We start from the raw sequence: 19,819 nt of genomic DNA, 5'->3' as shown, positions 1-19,819 counted from the left end.
TCATTCTGAAAGTTTTGAATATGTAATTTAGGAAGACATAGATATACAGCTGACCGACTTATTTTAGAATTTAAGAATCAAAAATAAAACATTCTATTCCATAATGTTTTAATACTGTCTATAATTTAATTTTAATTAAATTCAAGAATTTTAATTTTTTAACTGTTGAGATATGTTTTCGCTGTAGATTATGGATAGATTAGGTGAACCATTAACATATGGAATATGGGTTATTAGTGCTGTGGTTGTTTATTATTTTAATAGATTATTAATATTGGCATTCTCTACTCCAGGAGTAAACAATTGTTTAGGTACTTGAGCTTCTCTGTTTGGTCACACAGTTTGACCAAGGGTATTGAGGACAATACCATCAAGAAATTGCCAACCATGAATCTATATAAATTCAAAACTCTATGATAAAAATTTTCAATATTGCTAAAAAATATGAATTCCTTACACATTTGCTATGTTGATAATAGAAAAAAACCTCTTTAAGTTCAATACATTTATTTCTTGATAAACATTGATTTTATGAAATACTTTGATTACCACTTGTTTTCTTTCTTAGATTCAAAAATTCATTTTTTTCCCTTAGATTTTTAAAAAAAATAATTATTTTTTGAGTTTTAAATGCTTCTTCGAATTCCTGTCCTTAAAGACTTTTCTTGAATAATCTTATAAGCCATTTCTTGAAGCTCTAATTAAGAGATCTGTTTGAAAATAAGTTTCCTGAACTTAAATAGGCATGTGAAATGTGCGTGCATTGATAAGAATAAGAGAGTAGTGGTATTGATAAAAATAAAGAACCTGAACGAGTAAAAAGAGCTTAAAAATGTAATGAATCCAAGAAAAAATAGCAAAAAACTTATATTAAAGAGGAAGTATTTATAGTTGACAATAATGTTTCAGTATATGATGTTTGAGGAGAATCAGAACTTTTAAAAGAGGTACACTACAGTATTGAAGATATATCAGAAACAAAAGAGGATGGACAAGAAGAATATTCTCAAAACATAAAATGAAATGAATCTTAAGTATTTATTAGAGTTTTGAAATTGGTAGTTGAAATGTTTGATTCTGGATTTTCCGGGAATTTCAACGTAATACTAAATTAAAATTTCCATTGAATCCATAAAAAGTAGTAATATTATTACTAAGTAAGGGGTACTTTCTTTCGTACGTATTACATTTCATATTATAATAATTGAAGCAGTAGGCTTTAGCAGATAAATGTGTACAAAATATTTAAAATTTTCCAAACTATTAAATGAATATAGCTATATCAATATCTCAGCTGCACACCCTCCCACACGCATTATAATCAAATTGGCAAAGAAATTGTATAAAAAATGTTCATAAACTAGGTTACTGTTATAAATGATACATTAAACTAGATTGCATACCTTTTAATCAGGGTTGGGTTTTTGATGTCAAAAAGTGGTTTTTGTCATGACAAGAGTATAATACTGGTTTAAACTGTCAAAAACCCATCAAAAATGTCAAAAACTGAAGTTTGCCAAGAAAATATATAAACTTCAAAACTACCAACAGTTGCCATGCATTATATTGAAATTTAATTATACTATAGGTAATCAGCAGGTTTTAAAATTTTTTTGAATTAAAATTAAGGTAAAATAACAGATTTAAAATCTCAGAAATTTATATTCAAATGCACGTGCAGAAAAATTTTGCACAAAATTTTTTTAAATATTTATATTTTGAAAAAAAAAATTTTTTTTTTTGATATTTAAGAAAATTAAAAGTTTATTTCTATGCATTTTTGACATATAAGGAACATATAACTAATATTTATAAGGAACTTACAAGTTATGTTGTATAAATACCAACTTGATACATGTGTATAAAAATTTTTTTTTAATGTTATACCGAATATCTTTATTATCCAGTATGTTAATTTGAATTTAAAAGTAGTTATATTTATGAATAATGATAAATATAATTCATATTGTTTATTATATTTATTTATAATTATTACAATTATCATTTTAAAAAATGTTTTATCTCTTAATTTTTTTTTCTCCTTGTATTAAGAATACAAATAATGTATATCTTGAAAGCAAGAAGTAATTATTCAACAGCTGAATATTTAGATATTCAACAAAACTATATAGTATTCAGCAAAATGAAATTCACAAGCATTTGGATAAACTAAATTTTCAGCATAGTAAATGAATGGGCTGAATATACTGTAAATCGACACTAACTACTCTGTGTATTTAACAGAAAGCACTTAAATTTGTATTGTCTTATGTTAACTATGAATTTTAAAAAATTGAAGATTTAAAATTCAGAATTACTGATTTTTCTGAAAAACTAACAACCAATCACAAAAGTCAAACTAAACAGAAGAACATTACAGTCACTGATCCATGAAATATTTAAACAAATTATTATGGAAATTTATTAATTATCCTAATTAAATATGTAATTTTAAAAATTAGAACAGGCATCAGACTACATAATCAAAATGAAAATGATGGAAGTAGAAATTTAATTCAAAATTCAATAGTCTAGTTCATTACTATTCAAAATATAAATGTTTCTTCCAAATTTAAAATTTATTTTTTCTAGAACATATTTAGAAACACTATCCTTTATAAAAAATATATAAATTTTATGTATTAATTAAATTTCACATATGAATATAGGTTTTTGACGTGACGGTTTAAACCGTCAAAAACTGTCACATGTCAAAAACCTGCCAACCCTGCTTTTAATTAACTTAGCTAACTTAATTTGGTTTTGGAATTCATAAATTGAGAAAATAACTTAATTATAATTTATTTATTAATACTGATTTTTCAACAGTTTCAATAATATCCATGCTTGGCAAAGATTGTGATTTTGAATTTTTTTTTTTTTCCTTTTTATTGAAGTTAGATTTTTTGATTTAAATTGGATTTTTTTTCCTACATTATTCAATGAATGCTTTAATAAAATTTATTATGTATACTTAATATCCAGACCAGTGTTATAGCTAAAATATTTAATATTTAACTTATCGATAATTTTTCTAAATTTAGAAGAATAAACAAAATCTACTACATCTGAAGACCATATTTAATTTACAACCTTTTTTAGCAGTTTTCTTATAGTAGCCATACATACATGTATTGTTATACAGTTTAACCTACATACTCCTTTAGCCCTCTTCAATTGAAAATCATCTTCCAATAATGGGAGCTTCATTTTGACAGTCTACAATGATTGGAATGCAGAAGGAGTTTATGAATAGATAAGTGCTGAAGTTCTTTGGGGGATGGTTAGTTGTCACTTATGGTTAATGATTAGTGAATGCAGTGCACTTCTCACAGCTGTTTACTTTTCGAGGATGTAATGTAAACTAGAAAATGACTAGTGGAATGACCACGTTCTTATGCCGTCACTTCCAACTGGACAACAGGTTTTCTGTTGTCAAGATTACAATCAGTTGAAAAGTAGAGTTACCAGAGTAAAGGGCTTTTTATAAGAATCTGGAAAGATGTGCAAATGTAAGAGGATCGTTCTTTTCTTAAGTGATAAAATCAAAATTTTAAAAAGATTAAGAAATGGAGAAAGTGGAAGTAAATTAACGTCAGAATATGGCGAAGGAAAATCAACAGTATCGGAATTGGAAAAAAAATGAATCAGTTATGTTTCAGTAATGGACAAAAACAATGGAAATTCGAATAGAAAATGCATAAAAAAAAGTCAAGCACCAATGAAGTGGACAAAGCACTTTATTTGTGGTTTCTGCAAAGAAGATCATTCGGCCAACCAATATCTAGCCACTTATTATGCGAATAGGCTTTATTTTTTCATGAGAAATTTTGTGGAAAAGGTAGGTACTTTTTAGGCTAGTTCAGGATGGTTAAGGAACTTTAAACATCGACATGGAATACGCAGGTTAGAAATTCATGGCGATAAACTTTCCACATCTAATGAAGCAGCTTCAAATTTTGTGTAGGAATTAGAAAGTATTATTGAAACTAAAGGATATGAAGATTTTATTTTTAATGCAGAAGAAAGTGGCTTCAGGAGATGAGAAACGTGTTTCCGGGAACAAGATAATTAAAGAAAGAGCCACAATTAGCGCATGTGCAAATGCAGCTGGAAATTGTCAAATGTCTTCAATGATTATTAGAAAATCCAAAAAGTCCAAGACCTTTCAAAATTGTTAAAACACTGCCTGCCATTTATGCACTTTAAAACAAAGTATTTGTGAACACCAAAGTTTTTATTGAGTGATACAATAAGACTTTCATTCCAAATGTGAAGAAACATCAAAAGAACGTGGGAAAAACAGGAAAAATGTTACTCCTCTTGGACAATGCTCCTTCGCATCCAAATCCTGATCTCTTAGATTGGGAAAATGGAATGTTTCATGTTGTTTTCCTGCCACCTAATGTGACACCTTTGATTCAGCCGATGGGTTAAAATGTCATTGAAACCTTAGATTTAGAGGTTGGGCAGCTCCACAGAGCAGGGCATATCAACCAGTGGTCTATTGTACCCAAACCCTAAATCATGATTAGCGTGAAAGCCCTATAGCTGAAATAAAATTCAGCAAACACCTTACAGGAACATCTTGCAGTTCCCAGACATTGACGCAAATGCTCAAATCTTTGAGCAGAATAGACCTCACAATCACAGAGTATGCGTCGTGATGTCTCTTCTTCAAGATGACAACCTCGACAAAAAGAATTGGATTCTATTCCCATTATGTATAGGTGTCTCCTACTCCTTAGGATGCAGTGTCCAGTAAGAAGACCAATGATCTTTCTTAAACTGTTTCTATAAAGTTTTAAAAGCTCCTTTCAACGTACACTAGGATACAAAGTAAGGTAAAACAACGTACACTAGGATAGTCACGATTTAGCTCCTTAGCTTGTCTCTGATGGTCAGCAGCGTGCCATTGCACATGGGCAATTTTACCGTTGACGTCTTTGAAACCTTACAACGTCTTTATGGAAAACAATTTTTAAGGAAGATTTTATTATCAGATGAACAAAATGAGGGGGGTTTTTGAGATTCAATCAAAGGGATTGGTTTAAGAGAAGACTGCTTGAGGACAGCGGGTGCCTGGAATTTAGTAAAAACGTCGACGCTTAGACAATCTTGGAATAAAATTCTTAACAGAAAAACAAACGAAACTGAATTTTCTGAACCAATACATCTTCCAGATATGCTTCTTATGTATGAGGCATATAGTTGAACTTTTCTTAAAATTTAAATTGCTCCTTAATGAAATAAGTTCTATGTTCTCAAAAGAAAGTTCCAAAATCTTCTGTCAGTTTAAACTGCATTTAAAATCTTTCAAAGTTAATCCAATACTACATAATACTTGGATTTCCATAATAAAACTCTTCTTTAAATACCAAATTGATGCATATAAAATTTTTGAAAACTTATTTCTATTCTGTTCTAAATTAATGGAAATACCATTTTATTGATTTGAAAGAAAATAAATTTTACATGAGACTCAATTCTGATTGGAACAAACAGAAATGTTCTGGCAAATGATACATTCTGATTAATCAAATTTCTTTTTTGGGTAGGTAGGGATGGAGTGTGTCAATAGTTTTTAGTATTCTTTTTTTCTATTCAGACTTTTTTTTAAAAAAAAAAAAATTTGGATGTATCTAATTACAATAAAAGTCTTACAGAATAAAAAAAATGGCCTGCAGGTGTTAGTGATGAAATAAGAGCATTACAAATTATCAGATAGTTGGTGATTTAAAATCATTTCAATATAATTAAAATAAGTAGAAAATAAATATTTTGAGCTTTATCAGCGTTTTACATGAAATTTTTTAGGAGTATGTCATTACCATAACAATCATTGTGACCAGGGTTGGGGTTTTGGACATCCTAAACTGGTTTTGGTCTTAAACTGGATAAAACTGTCTTAAAGTGTTCAAAACCTTGAACTTTGGTAAACGGTAAAAATTCTATAGGTGTAACCATTGTACACATTATAATTACATGTATTGATAAATATTTGATATTTTTTATGCAATTTACTTTAACTTATTAAAGGAAAATAATATAATATAATAGGAAAAGGTTTATAATTTTTGAAGCTCAGAACAAAAGTCAATAAAGAACAAAAGTCAATACCTAACCCTTTAAATATAAATATGCTTTTAACACTGATAAATAATGTTTCTGCATAAGGATAAATAATGCAATATTAAATAATAATGATTTTTTAAAAAAATACTAAATTTGTTTAAAAATTAACCTTTTATTTTTTACAATATTTTTTTAAAAAAATTTTATAATTTCTGCTTCACAGGATGATAAAAAAGACATCTATTTAAAAAGAAATTGTTTTTAAATATGAATATATAAGTTTTAATTGGAAGCACAAAATAACTGAAAAATGTATTAACAGTTTTGAAGGGCATAACATCAGTTTCAGTTACTAACACTGGTGATGTATCACCACTATGCTAAAAGAATCGAACATGAATGAAATAAAAGTATTCTTGAATAGTACTTATAGATAAATAAACCTGTTTATGAGTAACCAAGCACTTAGTCCCTAATAGCTTAACCTGTATGGCAAGGTCAAACTTCAGTTATGTGCTATTGAAGGAGAGGACCAATTGAACTTGATTACTGATTAATCTTCCATTGTTTATTGTTTAAATTGAAGAGTCAAACAATATTAATAAAACATTATATTTTTAAAAACAAATATTCTCTAGTAGATTTAATTATCAATAGGTTATTAGTTCTATGTTTATTCTACCTTTTAAATATTGTTCAGATAAAATTGTGACATAATTTGAGTAAAAGGGTTTTGGACAATGGGGTTTTGGACAGGACGGTTTAAACCGTGGATTAATCCATTCTGTCCTTGCCAACCCTAATTGTGACAAATAAAAGGATAAAATTAACTATAAATATTCATAAGTTGGTCTTGAATTGCATTTTAGAATCAAACAAAATGCTCGAATTGAAATAAAGTGTACAATGATTTTCTCTCTGATATTATTCAACATCATAAATTCTGATTTTCTCCTTCCATAAAGATCAAAGTTAGTTCAATTAAAAATAAAATTTAATGGCTGCTTTTTATTATTTGGTATTGCCGTCTACTCTTTTCGAGAAACTTTTATCTTTTTTTAGATTCTGATATCTCTCATTTACCAAAGCTATATGATTCTGGATAAATTTATTTACAAAAAAGGTGAAATTTTGTTCATTCTCAATTTTTTTCCTTTTCTTTTTTGAAGAAAAAAATAATTTAAAAAATTTTTACTTTATTTTACTTATTTTTCTACCATTCTCATTTATTACACTCTAGTTACAATTACAATTAAGGACTATAAATCATCAAACTACCAGTACTTTTAACGCATAATAATTCATAAGAAAAATATTTTTTTTAAAAAAGTGAGTGAACCCCCATCAAAATTTTTATATCATGTTAGTTTGCACTTTCAACTATCTTTGCCTAAAATATTTTTGAAATTGAAGGGGGCGAGTTGCCAGAAATCAGCTCCTGAAGTTACTCAACTCCGTTGATCAAAAAACTGCAAAACAGACCCATTTACTAAATAAGTAAGATAATTATTTGAAAACAAATCTGTGTAAATGACAGATTATTTTATTATGAACAAAATAAAAAAAAATTATTGCTCTATGACAAATATAAGGTGAGTTACAATCATTAATAGCCTTTGATGTATGAATCAAAATGGCGGCAAATGTGCCATTTTGGCAAAAATATAAATGCTTATAACTTTTAAACCCCACAACTGATTAAATATAAATGATATTTTTGAAATCAGCATCAAAATCTGAGACAGTGGGTGCCATTTTTGTAAAATCCTGTATGATTTGACATGGAATGACCCACATTTAAGGTTTGGAATTTTACTGGCAATAGTAATTTTTGCAAAAACAATGATTAAAAAAAGTGTGTCTGTTCAAATATTCATGACATAACTTTAAGCTTCTTATTAATTAACTATGCTGAAATCTAGAAATTTTAAATTAAAGACTTGAAATATATAATAAATATTTTATTTACTGAATTGAGCAGAAAAAAGTGCAGTTTGCTTATAGTGACAGTTTTGATAATTTAAAATTTTATTTCAATTATTCAAAGTATTGAATGAATAAGTAATATTGTTTCCACATGGCATAGCAAAATAAAAGCTTTGAAGAGGATTTTCGAAGAATAATTGTATCTTATATCAGAAGGAATTTTAAAAAAATATTTAAAAATGTCTTTTTAATTGTAGCAGAACCAACAAATGTGCCATTACAGATTTAACACGCGTCTTGCTGCATATACACATTGGTTGTTTTGTCGGCCATCTGGATCATGCTCATTGTCTCCTGCCCTCCAATCATCGATGTGAGCATCTTAACAGACCGTGCCACCGGAAAGCTTAATCTTCCTTCATTTGGAAAATATGACCATTGATTCTTTTTGAGCTTTTTATCCGTATATATATTTAATATTCTGTATATTATATAGTCCTTGATAATATTGATGGTTCTTTCTATATTTTAAATAAGCAATATCCATTTTATTAATTTTTGCCAGTCTGATATTTGCCGTGTTATTATTAATTTTTTTTCTCTGGCTTTTTCAACCTCTGCAAAAGTTTGCTAACCCTGACACTTTTCAACTAATTACCATGTATTTGGCACAGCCTAACTGATTCCGTCTCTTTTGCTTTTAAATTCCAAATAGGAGTGATTAATTGGCTTTCACAGAAGAGTCCAAGAGTAATTTCTAACTCACTAATTTGCTCTTGAAATACTAATGCTCTGGATTTAGAGTGAAACAACCATTGTAGAACCACAAAGTTATATGTTCATGCAGGTGAAGTATATAATGGTATTAAGCTGCAGTTGGTATTATTTCATTACATAGAAATGACATAATATGAAGTTCAACCAGATTCCATGTGTTATATTTTTTCTAAAAAAAAAGGTCTTATTTTATATTGAACTCAATTTTATTTGTTGGTTTAAAAGTAAATTTTATTAATTAACTAGTGGTAGTAATGAAGCTGAACTAAGTTGTTTTTATTTAATCTGAAAAATATAGGATGTCCAGTGATCGTTCTATACCTGGTACTTCAAGAATAAGTGATAACACATTTAAGCCTTGTCAAGAACGTGATAAAGAAAAAGTAAATCCTAAGATGGCAAAAGCTCTCAGTACAAGTGCTAAACGGTAAGTAAGATACTGATTTTTTAAATTTAGGTATGCTGGTTTCTAAAATTTTAACATTCCTGTTTTTTATATTTCTTTATTACAGAATTCAAAAAGAACTAGCTGAAATTACTTTAGATCCTCCACCTAATTGCAGGTAAAATCATATCTTCTGAAGTTTAAAAGTTATTACAGGGGTCTGTCTAGGTTTTTCTGAGAGGTACTTAATTTGTGAAAATTTAGACATAATTTGTGAAAATTAAAAATTATATTTAAAAAATCAACAGAAAAATATGGTAAAAATATAAATTTATCGTCTTTGCTTTCGAAATGCAAACAATAGTTTATAAATGATATATAAAGGGTAAACTTACCCCTCTCTTGGGTTCTTGGACACCGGGGCCTGTCAAGATTTCTTAACTAATACTAAGCGATCTGAAAAACATTTGTACATTTAATTACATAAGTAAATTACTAAATGTGTCACTAGTTGACGACTGACATGCTGCTTTCAGTGAGTGATAACAACAACTTCTATCGCGCATGCGTTGGGAAAGTTCTGCTCGGTTACAGTTGCGTTTCCGGCATTGCTCCCACTTTGCGTACTTGAAAAAACATAAAGGAAAGTACGCAACCAAAGTCACATTAGTGTATAAAGTCACAGTCCGAGTCTCTGAACAGGTTTTACTACCCGGTCACATCGGGTTCCTTGTTCTTGACAGTTAGCATTCGAAGTCTCCATTGATGCTGTCTCTTCAATCAAGGGGGATCTCTTTTCATCTTCTACTTCCAGTGGATAAAGTTTTTGGTATGGTCGAACAAGTTCTCCATTCATAGTTTTTATTCGTGCAACACGAGAGTTTCTATCAACTCCAGGATAAAGTTCCAGTATTTTAGCCATAGGCCAGTCTAACCTTTTAGCATTGTCATTTCCTACAAGAACAATTTGGCCAACTTTAAAGGTGGTGGGGAGTTTGTTTTTTGAATAATTTTTCAATTGACCCAAGTACTCAATACAGAATCTTTCCATTATATCTTTTAATTTCTGGCAATAGCGGAAGCGTTTATTTAGATGTGCTGAATCATATACGTCTAGTTCAGGTAAACTTCCAAATCGGATCTCTTGCAGAAATAAAGATAGAGTTAAGGGATGTACGCCATCGACATCTTCGGAAAGATAAGTTAGAGGTCGATTATTTATATTGCTCTCAGCTTCACACAAAATGGGATACAGTTCATCAAAATTTAGCCGAGCTCGTCCCATTATTCCTTTGGTCATTCCAATAAGACGCTCCCCCCATCAAGATGAACGTCCACTTAATTCTTTGTATTGAGGCTATTTTTTCGACTTTTTGCCAGTCGATAGATTGGAAAATAATATTATCTCCTATAAAGTTTTTGCCGTTGTTAGAGTTGACATGAGAAGGTCTTCCTCTTCTTGAAACGAACCTTCAGAAAGCTAGTAAGAAGGTTTCAGTGCTCAATGATAGAACAAGTTCAATGTGTACTGCTCTGATTATTGCACAATTAATAGACAATTAAATAAAACAAACCAGCTCTTTTCTTCATTACTTAAATACAGGGGTCCTCCTAAATCTATGCCCGTTATTTCAAAAGCAGCATTTTCACGAGTTTCTCAGGTAAAGTCACTGACAATACCTCTGTATTCTGAACTTTAAATAGTTGGCAATTTATACATCTCCATATGACTCGACGAATAGTTCCTCTACATTTTATTATCCAGATTTTTTCTCTTAATGGAGTCATTAAGGTTTGAACTCCAGCGTGACTCAACTTACGATGATGTTAAAGTATTAGCAAATCAACAACAGGATGTTTACTCGGAAGCACAATGGGTCGTTTAAAATCATCAGTGCCTTCTCGTTGAATCAAACGGGTGGTCACTCGAATTACACCAGTTTCATCCAATTGTGTTTGTAATGATTTCAAAATAGGATTAGAAACGGTTCCAAAAGCTTCTAATTGTATGGCTTTCAATAAAATTACTTCAGCTTGCTCTATTTCTTCAACGGTGAGTGTAAGAGAATACCTTTCTAACCTCGTCTTCCTAACATTAGAAAGGAAACGCATCACCCAAGCGATTGTTCTTACAAACTTAGGGTATGAAGAAAGCTTGTTTTGATACCATGGTATCTTCTCTGTATTTACAATAACAGTTTTCCTTTTCGCTTGACTTAAAATTTCCTGTTCCGTCTCAATTTGAACTGATTTAGGCAATCTTTTTTTCGGATGCTTTAGCCATTCTGGGCCCTGTAACCATCTTGATTCAATTAGGTGTTTGATGGTACTACCTCGAGACGGTGTATCTGCAGGATTATATTTTCCAGGTATGTAATGCCAATTATTAGGATGAGATACAGTTCGAATTTCCTTTACTCGATTGGCAACAAAAGTAGCCCAATAATCTTCTCTTTTTATCCACCCAAGAGCATTTGTGGATTCAGTCCAATAGTATGTTTCAATATCTGGACCTTTTATGTCTTTCTTAACACTCTCAGCTAGGCGAGCAGTTATTAAACACGCTAAATGCTCAAATCTTGGGATCGTTATTGCCTTCAATGGTGATACTCTGTTCTTAGCTCTGACTAATTCGCAGGACACAGAGTCTTTGGTTTCTAGTTGAATAAAAATGCAAACAGCATAAGCACATTGACTGGCATCGGCAAACACATGGAGGCTACAGTGTTTCAAGGGAAAAGTTCTCTTCATCAACCATCTAGAAATAAAAATGTCTTTCAAAATTACAATTTGATTTTGCCAATTCAGAAATTTCTTTGCATTATCCTCAGGTAGTTCTTTATCCCATGGAATTTTTTGTTTCCGGCAATCCTGGAGAAGTAATTTTGGCAACAATGTAAAAGGGCAAACCATGCCTAGAGGATCATAAATTTGTTGAGCAACAACCAGAATTTTCCTTTTTGTAACTGGAAAAGGATCTTTAGTTACTTTATAATTTGAATTACAGTGATAAATCCCAGGAAAGTCCCAATGCCGAAATTAAATTTCCTTCGTCCAGCTTTTCTGTCTTCAGTGATTATAGGTGGAACAGGGTCATTCTCTATGATAGAATAATTTTTTCGCCATCCTCTCAAATAAAATTCTCCAGACAATAATAATTCTTTCGATTGTTCCACAAAAATTTCACAGTCTTCAATTGTGGCGAGACAATTATCAACATAAAAAGTGTCCTGTATAAACAAAGCAGCGTCCTTCAATTGAGGTGGAGCCTTCGCTAAGTGGTGTTTAAGAGTGGGGCTTAACAAAAATGGATTGCAGGTGAGTCCAAAAACAACCCTGCAGTGTCTGTAAATTTTCAGTTTATTCAAATCACCGTCTATGATCCAGAGAAATCTTAAATAGTTTCTATCTTATTTAGACACTGACCTGTAAAAAGGCCTGTTTAATATCCCCGGTTACCGTAAATTTTTTCATGCGGAAACGAGTTAAAACAGTGAGAATAAGTTCCAGAAAATTAGTCCCTTTGGCAAGACATTCCTTCAAAGAGGTTGAATTCTTTGTTCGTGCTGTCGTTGATGAATTTTTAATTACAGCTCTGTGGGGAAGAAAATGTCCAGGTAGAACCTCATTATCCATATTCACTTCTTCAATAATTCCTTCATTCAACCAAGCCAGCAAGACATCTTGATAAGCTTCTACGATTTGAGCTGCTTTCAATCTGTTAATTGTTGTTCGCAATCTTCTTTCTGCTAATTCTCTCCCTTCAGAAAGTGCAGGGTGTAACTGAAGCCAAGGTAACTTTACTTCATACCTACCTTCATTGTTAAAATTTAGATTGCTTTGAAAATGTTCATAAGCAGCCTGGCATGGCTCAATTTTTGTTTGACTTTCGACTGGATCTGCAATTCCTATTCTTTCTAAACTCCATATGTCTGGCAGGCTGATGTCACTTAGTGAGTAAGGATATGATTGACAAACAGGATTCCGAAACAGGAAACACATGTGGAATTTCCCCCATTATTGTCCAGCCCAGGTGAGTACCAACTGCAACCAGCCCAGCTTCTAAATTCTGAATTTACCGTTTAACAGCTTCCCAGCTACGTTTACTCCTATCAGTAGCTGAAGCTCAGAATCGACTGCTCAAGAGGAACAATAATCCAAATCAGTTAAATTTATTCCTCTTTTCTGAAGTTCTTTCATCCATGGTCCATGAGGAGTTTTCCTTGTGTCACCACATATCATTTCTTGTTCTAATACTTTGAAATTACAATTGTAAGTTTAATCCAAACTAGTTAAATATACTATAAAACAGTGATGCATTTGCTGTGGAGATTCAAGGCTACCAAATAAGCTATGTATTATAGGAAGTTCTCCTAAACTTTCATAGTTCATCAATTTTACAGTCTTTGCACTAATATAGGAATGCTGGCTACCTGTATTAATCATGGCCAGTATAAGATGTCTAGTATTTTTAGCTCTAAGATGTACCTGTAAAGTTTGTAACAATACACTATTTTTATTCAACAGAATTGTTAGTATTTGATCTTTTGAATATTCATCAGGTTTAGGGGTATCTGTTATTTTGGATTCATTGGACAAATTTGGACACATTATTGTACAGTGAAATTTACAGCAGCAAAAACACTATTTTACAATAATACTCTTTAGAAACATGACCCTTTTTTAAACATTTGAAACAGCAACCAGATTTCCTAACTAACTCTCGTCTTTCATCTAAACTCATATTTTTTGTTTTATTGCAATCTCAAGAGTAATGTTTTTTAGCACAAAAAATACACTTTCTTTCAAAATTATCATTTGTATTTAACAGTCCTGAAGCAGTAGGAATATCATATTTGTTTTCATTAAATTTACGCTTATAATATTTCTTGTGTGTTTCTCTTTCATAATTAAATGTATTTTTAGCAATGGCTAATCTTTGTTCTCCTTCTACTTCTGATTTCAAAAATTCCAAGAGAAGAGTTAATTTATTTACTTTCCCCTCTTCCTTATTTTTTACTAAAAGAGAACTAATATGGTGCTCCCATATTTTCAAAATATCTGACAAACAGCTTTCTACCAGTGGTTACAGCATTGCTGCATATTTGTCTGAAGTAACTCAATATGAGATTTTTCCGCTTTTTAGCGGATTTCCGCTTTTTTCACTTTTATCTCTTGAATATCAGTTTTTTTATCAAAAATTCAGATTTTCTAAAAATTTCACATTTTTTTATAAGTATTCCACTTTTTCAGAAAATTTACTGATTTTCTAAAAGAAACAGAAAATTCACTGATTTTCTAAAAGAAACAGAAAATTCAAACTAAATAGCTACCAATCCTTTCTCATTTTTACTTATTTTGGCTATTTTCTCCCCTTTTACACGCAGCAGATAAGGTTTTCCGAATTTTTTACCTGACCTCCAGATAGATCCGATTTTCGTAGTTCATACGACACTGCTTCTGACAAGCCTTTTAGAGGTCCTAAGCCTGGAATCTGCTAATATCTCGATTCTTATTCACACGATTTTCATTTCAAACATAGCTTTTCATATTTGCGTGTTGTGATTCTTATTCACGCGATTTGAATATTGTATGTTGCGATTCTTATTTACAAGATTTAAAAATCCGATATTGTGATTCGTATTTACGCCTTTTTAAAAACCTATGTAGCCATTCGTATTCACGCAAGTTTAAAATTAATGTCTTGATTTGCTCATGCTGTTTATAATATCAAACATTGATTTTCATATTTATACGTGATTTTAAAATAAGGCATTGGGATTTGCATTCACGCATTCTAAAAATTATGCATCATAATTCTTATATATGCAATCTAAAAATTACGTGTCATGATTCGTATTTACGCGATCTAAAAAATTATGAATCGTGATTTGTATTTACACGTTTTAAAAATTCTATATCCAAGTTTGAATTTTCTCATTTTCAAAATCGTATATCTAGTTTCATATTCATGGGATTTCAAAATCCATAATTGTTATTCATGTTCACACAGTTATAAGATCAACTATCGTGATTCTTGTAAAAAGTAAATTTTTTTTTGAATTAGTTACTATAAAGGTGACTGTTTTTCTAACGACGATTATTAGTATATGTAAGTGTTACAACATCAGAGAAACTGGAAGGGAATATATTCAAAACTTACATTCTGTGCTTGCAGAGAAGAAAAAATAGGATTTGTCACAAGATGTTTGAAGATGGACTAACGACTAAATATAGGAAACATAAAAGATATAGCAAACAAAAGCAATCACTTAAAAGGGATTTAATTAAATTTTAAATTTTTTTTTTTGGAAAAAGAGTTTATTAACTCATTATCAAAGTTTTATTTATAATTGCTGTTATTTATGCTATAAAATGCAAAATTCTTATCAAATAAGAAACAATTATCTAAGCAGCTGATTGTCGTGTAATTTTTCAAACTAAAGTAGCATTTTTTTTGTGTTAAGGAGTTACTATATATTTCTACTTCACTGTTATTGATATGTTTCAGAGGGCTCTAGTTAGATTAGACTATAATATAAACATAATGATTTGGTCCATAGATAAAGTTTTTTTTTCCCAATATAATTTGAAAAGTAATGTTACTGATATATTTGCTATAAATCACATAACATTATTTATTAAAAGAGATGAATTATTAATGTATATTCTCAGTAGTTTTAATTTGCTAAACCAGGTAGTTTTTCAAGTAATAATTGTCTCTTATGTGAACTTAGGAAAAATATAATTTCCAGCTTTATTTTTTCAATTGGTAATTTTTATTTTCACTAAATGTTAAGTATCAATGTAATCATTTATGTAATAATAGATTAGTACACAATTGTATGTCAACACATTATTTATTACCTTAAACTGTCTGGAATTTATTATTAAAGAGTTGTGCTTGGGTAAAATTTACTATCGTGGAAATTCAGCTTTTTTGCCTTTTGGCTAATCTCATCCCTGGTAACTCCTAACGTACCTAAGGATCTTAAGTACGCTTCGATTTTATCATAAAGTTTAACCAAATGGCATTGATTATAATTTAAAACTAAACTCAGCAGTTCTCTTACGTATACTTCAATAAGAAGTTCATCTTTCCTAAAACACGCTCCCAAAACACAAAAAAATAAAATAGAAATTCGCCAAATCTTGAATGCCAGGAAAATGACATTATCTTAGAAGTTTAAAAAACAATCATTTTAAGTTAATAGTAAGTAACTCAACTTAAGCCTTTATGCTAGATGGACCATAAATTGCTTAAATTAATTCTCTTTATCCACTGTAGAAAGAATCAAAAACGTTTTCGTTGATGATGTGTATAGAATAAAATTGTGTATAATAATCAATCATAAAATAAATAAATAACTTTGATTACATCCAAGCATATTACAATCATACATAAACTTGGTATTAGGTTAATATTTGATTTCCTTCCTTTATTAGCAGTTGAAAAAAATTTCTGGTAACACTTCAATGTCCTAGCATTCATAAGCCAGGATAATAACAAATTTGCCATTTTGTAGCATATAACTTTACTTTAATTTAATATTTTGGCCTAAGACGTTTATATTCTGCGGAAGACAACAGGATTTCTTAAAATAACTTAGATAAATCTATGTAGTTTATGTTATTAATGATTTCAAGAAGCTAGGAAAATGACAACACAAAAACGTACTCACCATGAAAAATTTTTTGAAATAGATTTTGAACCAGAAAATTGCTTCTTTATTCATGCAACAAGACATGTTCATATAGGAGGGTATCTAATCAATCTATTAACATTAGATATTGATTGCTGGCTCTTACCTATTTTGGTTATAAACCACTAAGTAATAGTAGCCAGGAAAATGACAGAGTTTTTTGGGACAAACAAATTATTGACAGAAAAAATTATTTTAACCAAAGTTTTTGTAAATAATACCCTCTGCATATATTCTAGAAATGCTTACACAGGTTGAGATAAAAAAAAAAATAGGTATTGAAAAATTTATGGGAAGTTTTGAAGCTAGTTATTATTGGAAACATTGTTTGTGACATGCCAGAAACATGAAATTTTGAAGTTCAATTAAATTTTTTAACTATACAAAATAGGCAATGCTAGTGCAAAGTCATTTTAAAATGCTAACAGCATTGCTATTTATTAATTTTTTTTTTAAAAAAAAAAGTTCTTTTAGTATTATAGTATTAGATCTTGGAGCAAGGGACAGTGAATTGTCATATTTCGTGAGAATCACCCGTATGTAGCAAAATTAGCATAGATGGATAAAAAAAATTGAATAATTTCATAAATTGGCCGATATTAAGTAATGATTTTATATATATATATATATATATATATATATATATATATATATATATATATATATATGTATATATATATATATATATATATATATATATATATATATATATATATATATATATGTATATATATATATATATGTATATATATATATATATATATATAACGTCGTTGCCGAGTGGAAGGATTAAAACAGGTCATAGGTCGGGAAGGAGGGTACAAATTTTATTTATTAATTATTAGACAAGAGCAGTCATGAGAATGAGTGAAAGTGCACACGAAAAGTTGCGCTCCTTGGTTATATGTTAGGGAAAATCTTGCAAAGTAAAATCCGTAATATGTCTTCATTTAGGGAAAGAGGGAAATCTTAGTAGTTGCAATTGGTTTATGAAATAGATCGAACGTTTCCCACACAAGAGCAAAGGGAAAAATGTCCTGCTCTTAATTACATGCATACTTGAGCCAAAAATAGATTTAAGAACAGGATGTGGCTTTTAAAAGTGTGAGAAAGTATTTCGTTTAGAATAATTAATTAGGATGAAGTTTTATGAAAGAAACTAACATAAAAAGATTAATTGAAGCTTTTTATGTTACATCCCCCCTCGCCAAAAATGTTTAGTTAGAATCCCAAAATTTTGAAATTATCCTTTTGCAAAATCTTCCCTATGGTAGAAGTACAAATAAAATAACCAAATTTGTAATGGTAACAATATATAAAAGTAATATAAATTATAAAACATTTACATATGTTCTCATTGTAAAAATTTTAACACAATCAAAAATCTGTAGTAGCATTATCAACAATTTTAAGATTTTCATTTTCAAAAAATTTTTTTGACTTAACAGTTTTTTCAGTTTTATAAGTATTTCGTTTAAAGATCACATTACAGTTTTTTCGCTATAAGAAGTATTCTTCATAATAACACAACTTAAGTTAACTCTTCAATCATGATGACAAAAATTTTTAAACATTTGTTAGAAATGTGTAATTTAAAATGTAAAACACAAAATACAAAAAACATTTTTACTGGAAAAATTTCAATCTGAAATTAGATTTGAGTGTTGTTTACCTTTTTTGAAAACAAAAATGACACAGTGGTTGTTATTCTGAAGTTCTACACTTCAGAATTTACTTCATTTCACTTTATTTATTATTTACCTTACATTTTTTGTCACTTTAATAGCTAAATATCCGAAAAAAATTTCTTTTTATTTTATTTTTTCTATGTCCAAAATTTGCCTTCTGTAACTTTTCTTTTCTTTTTCTTTCTTATTTTCCTTTCTACTTTCTTTATATTTATTTATTTGTACTTTTATTTTCTTTCTTGGTATTTTTATTGCAATTATTAACCCGGATTTCAGGAAATATGTGTAAAGACAAATTGCTTTTATAATCAGAAAAGGTGATCAGTCTTCTCAGATTTTACATTACAACCCGTTTAACACAATTTATCACTAATTGAAATCCAAAACAAAGTTTTCAAATTTAATATGGTATTAAGGTAAATCAGTTTTCAATTTTTGACTGATCTAGCTATTTTCCTTATTTTAATCTGAAGTGCAAGTTTGGTTTATTTGCAAATTACCTTTTTTTTCTTTCTTTTTTTTTTCATTTATACCTTTCTTTTTGGACAGAAATTTTTTTTTCAAGAATTTTAGTTCGGATATTTTTTTAAAGTAATTTTTGTGCAGAGATCTTAATTGGTAATTTAATTTGTCACAATTGTTAGGGAATTCAAATATTTTCATTTCTATTTTAAATGTGTTTTTGAAGTGAATTTGGTTACTATTACTTTTCAAATTTTTTTGATCATTTTCCTATCTTTATGTTGTTTGTGTATGGAAATGTCTGAGCTACAACTTATTACCAACGTTGGACTAAAGCATTAATGTCTGGTTGCACTTCAATTTAAATTCTAACAACAAGTATTTTATTCATTTTTCCAAACTATTTGTAATAGTTTTAACATTTCTTGATTTAATTTTTGCAACACCGTAATTGCATTCACATATCTAAATTAAATTTCAATAATTACTGCAGTTGCATTACGAAGAGAAAAAAAAATTTAAATGGTATCTTCATCTTAAACCCTACACCCTATAGTAAAACAAAAATATAAATTCAACTAATCAAAAAATTATAGAAGCTGTAACACATAAAACAGTATGAAAATAATTTCTTGAAACACTTTTCAATCAAATAAATCAATTAACTGAAAATAAAAATTTAAAGAAATAAAAATTTCAACAATAAATACTATCAATACATAAAAGGTAGTTTCACTTTGAAACATCAAATATGGGAAAAAATTAAAATTATAATCATTTAAGAAATTGATTTATGAGAAATG

General features: G+C 29.4%; 1 protein-coding gene across 3 annotated transcripts in view; it reads left to right on the top strand.

Moving 5' to 3' along the window:
* LOC107457072 (ubiquitin-conjugating enzyme E2-24 kDa) overlaps positions 1 to 19,819 on the top strand; it is a 41,166-nt gene that overhangs the window by 2,893 nt on the left and 18,454 nt on the right. The window contains exons 1-3 of one of the 3 annotated variants that reach the window (XM_087154773.1): positions 7,137 to 7,198; positions 9,077 to 9,205; positions 9,291 to 9,341. In XM_087154773.1, the coding sequence (XP_087010899.1) occupies positions 9,078 to 9,205; positions 9,291 to 9,341 (179 nt within the window). In that variant the 5' untranslated portion in view covers positions 7,137 to 7,198; position 9,077. Of the gene's footprint in view, positions 1 to 7,136; positions 7,199 to 9,076; positions 9,206 to 9,290; positions 9,342 to 19,819 lie in introns of those variants that run through there. The other 2 variants (XM_087154772.1, XM_087154774.1) reach the window with 2 other exon arrangements.

The sequence above is a fragment of the Parasteatoda tepidariorum genome, chromosome 11 (assembly GCF_982258835.1).
Source record: "Parasteatoda tepidariorum strain Cologne lab strain chromosome 11, Ptep-v5.0, whole genome shotgun sequence".
NCBI classification, from domain to species: Eukaryota; Metazoa; Arthropoda; class Arachnida; order Araneae; family Theridiidae; genus Parasteatoda; species Parasteatoda tepidariorum.
Note: the sequence above shows the minus strand (reverse complement) of the source record. Positions and strands in the feature narration are given on the sequence as shown.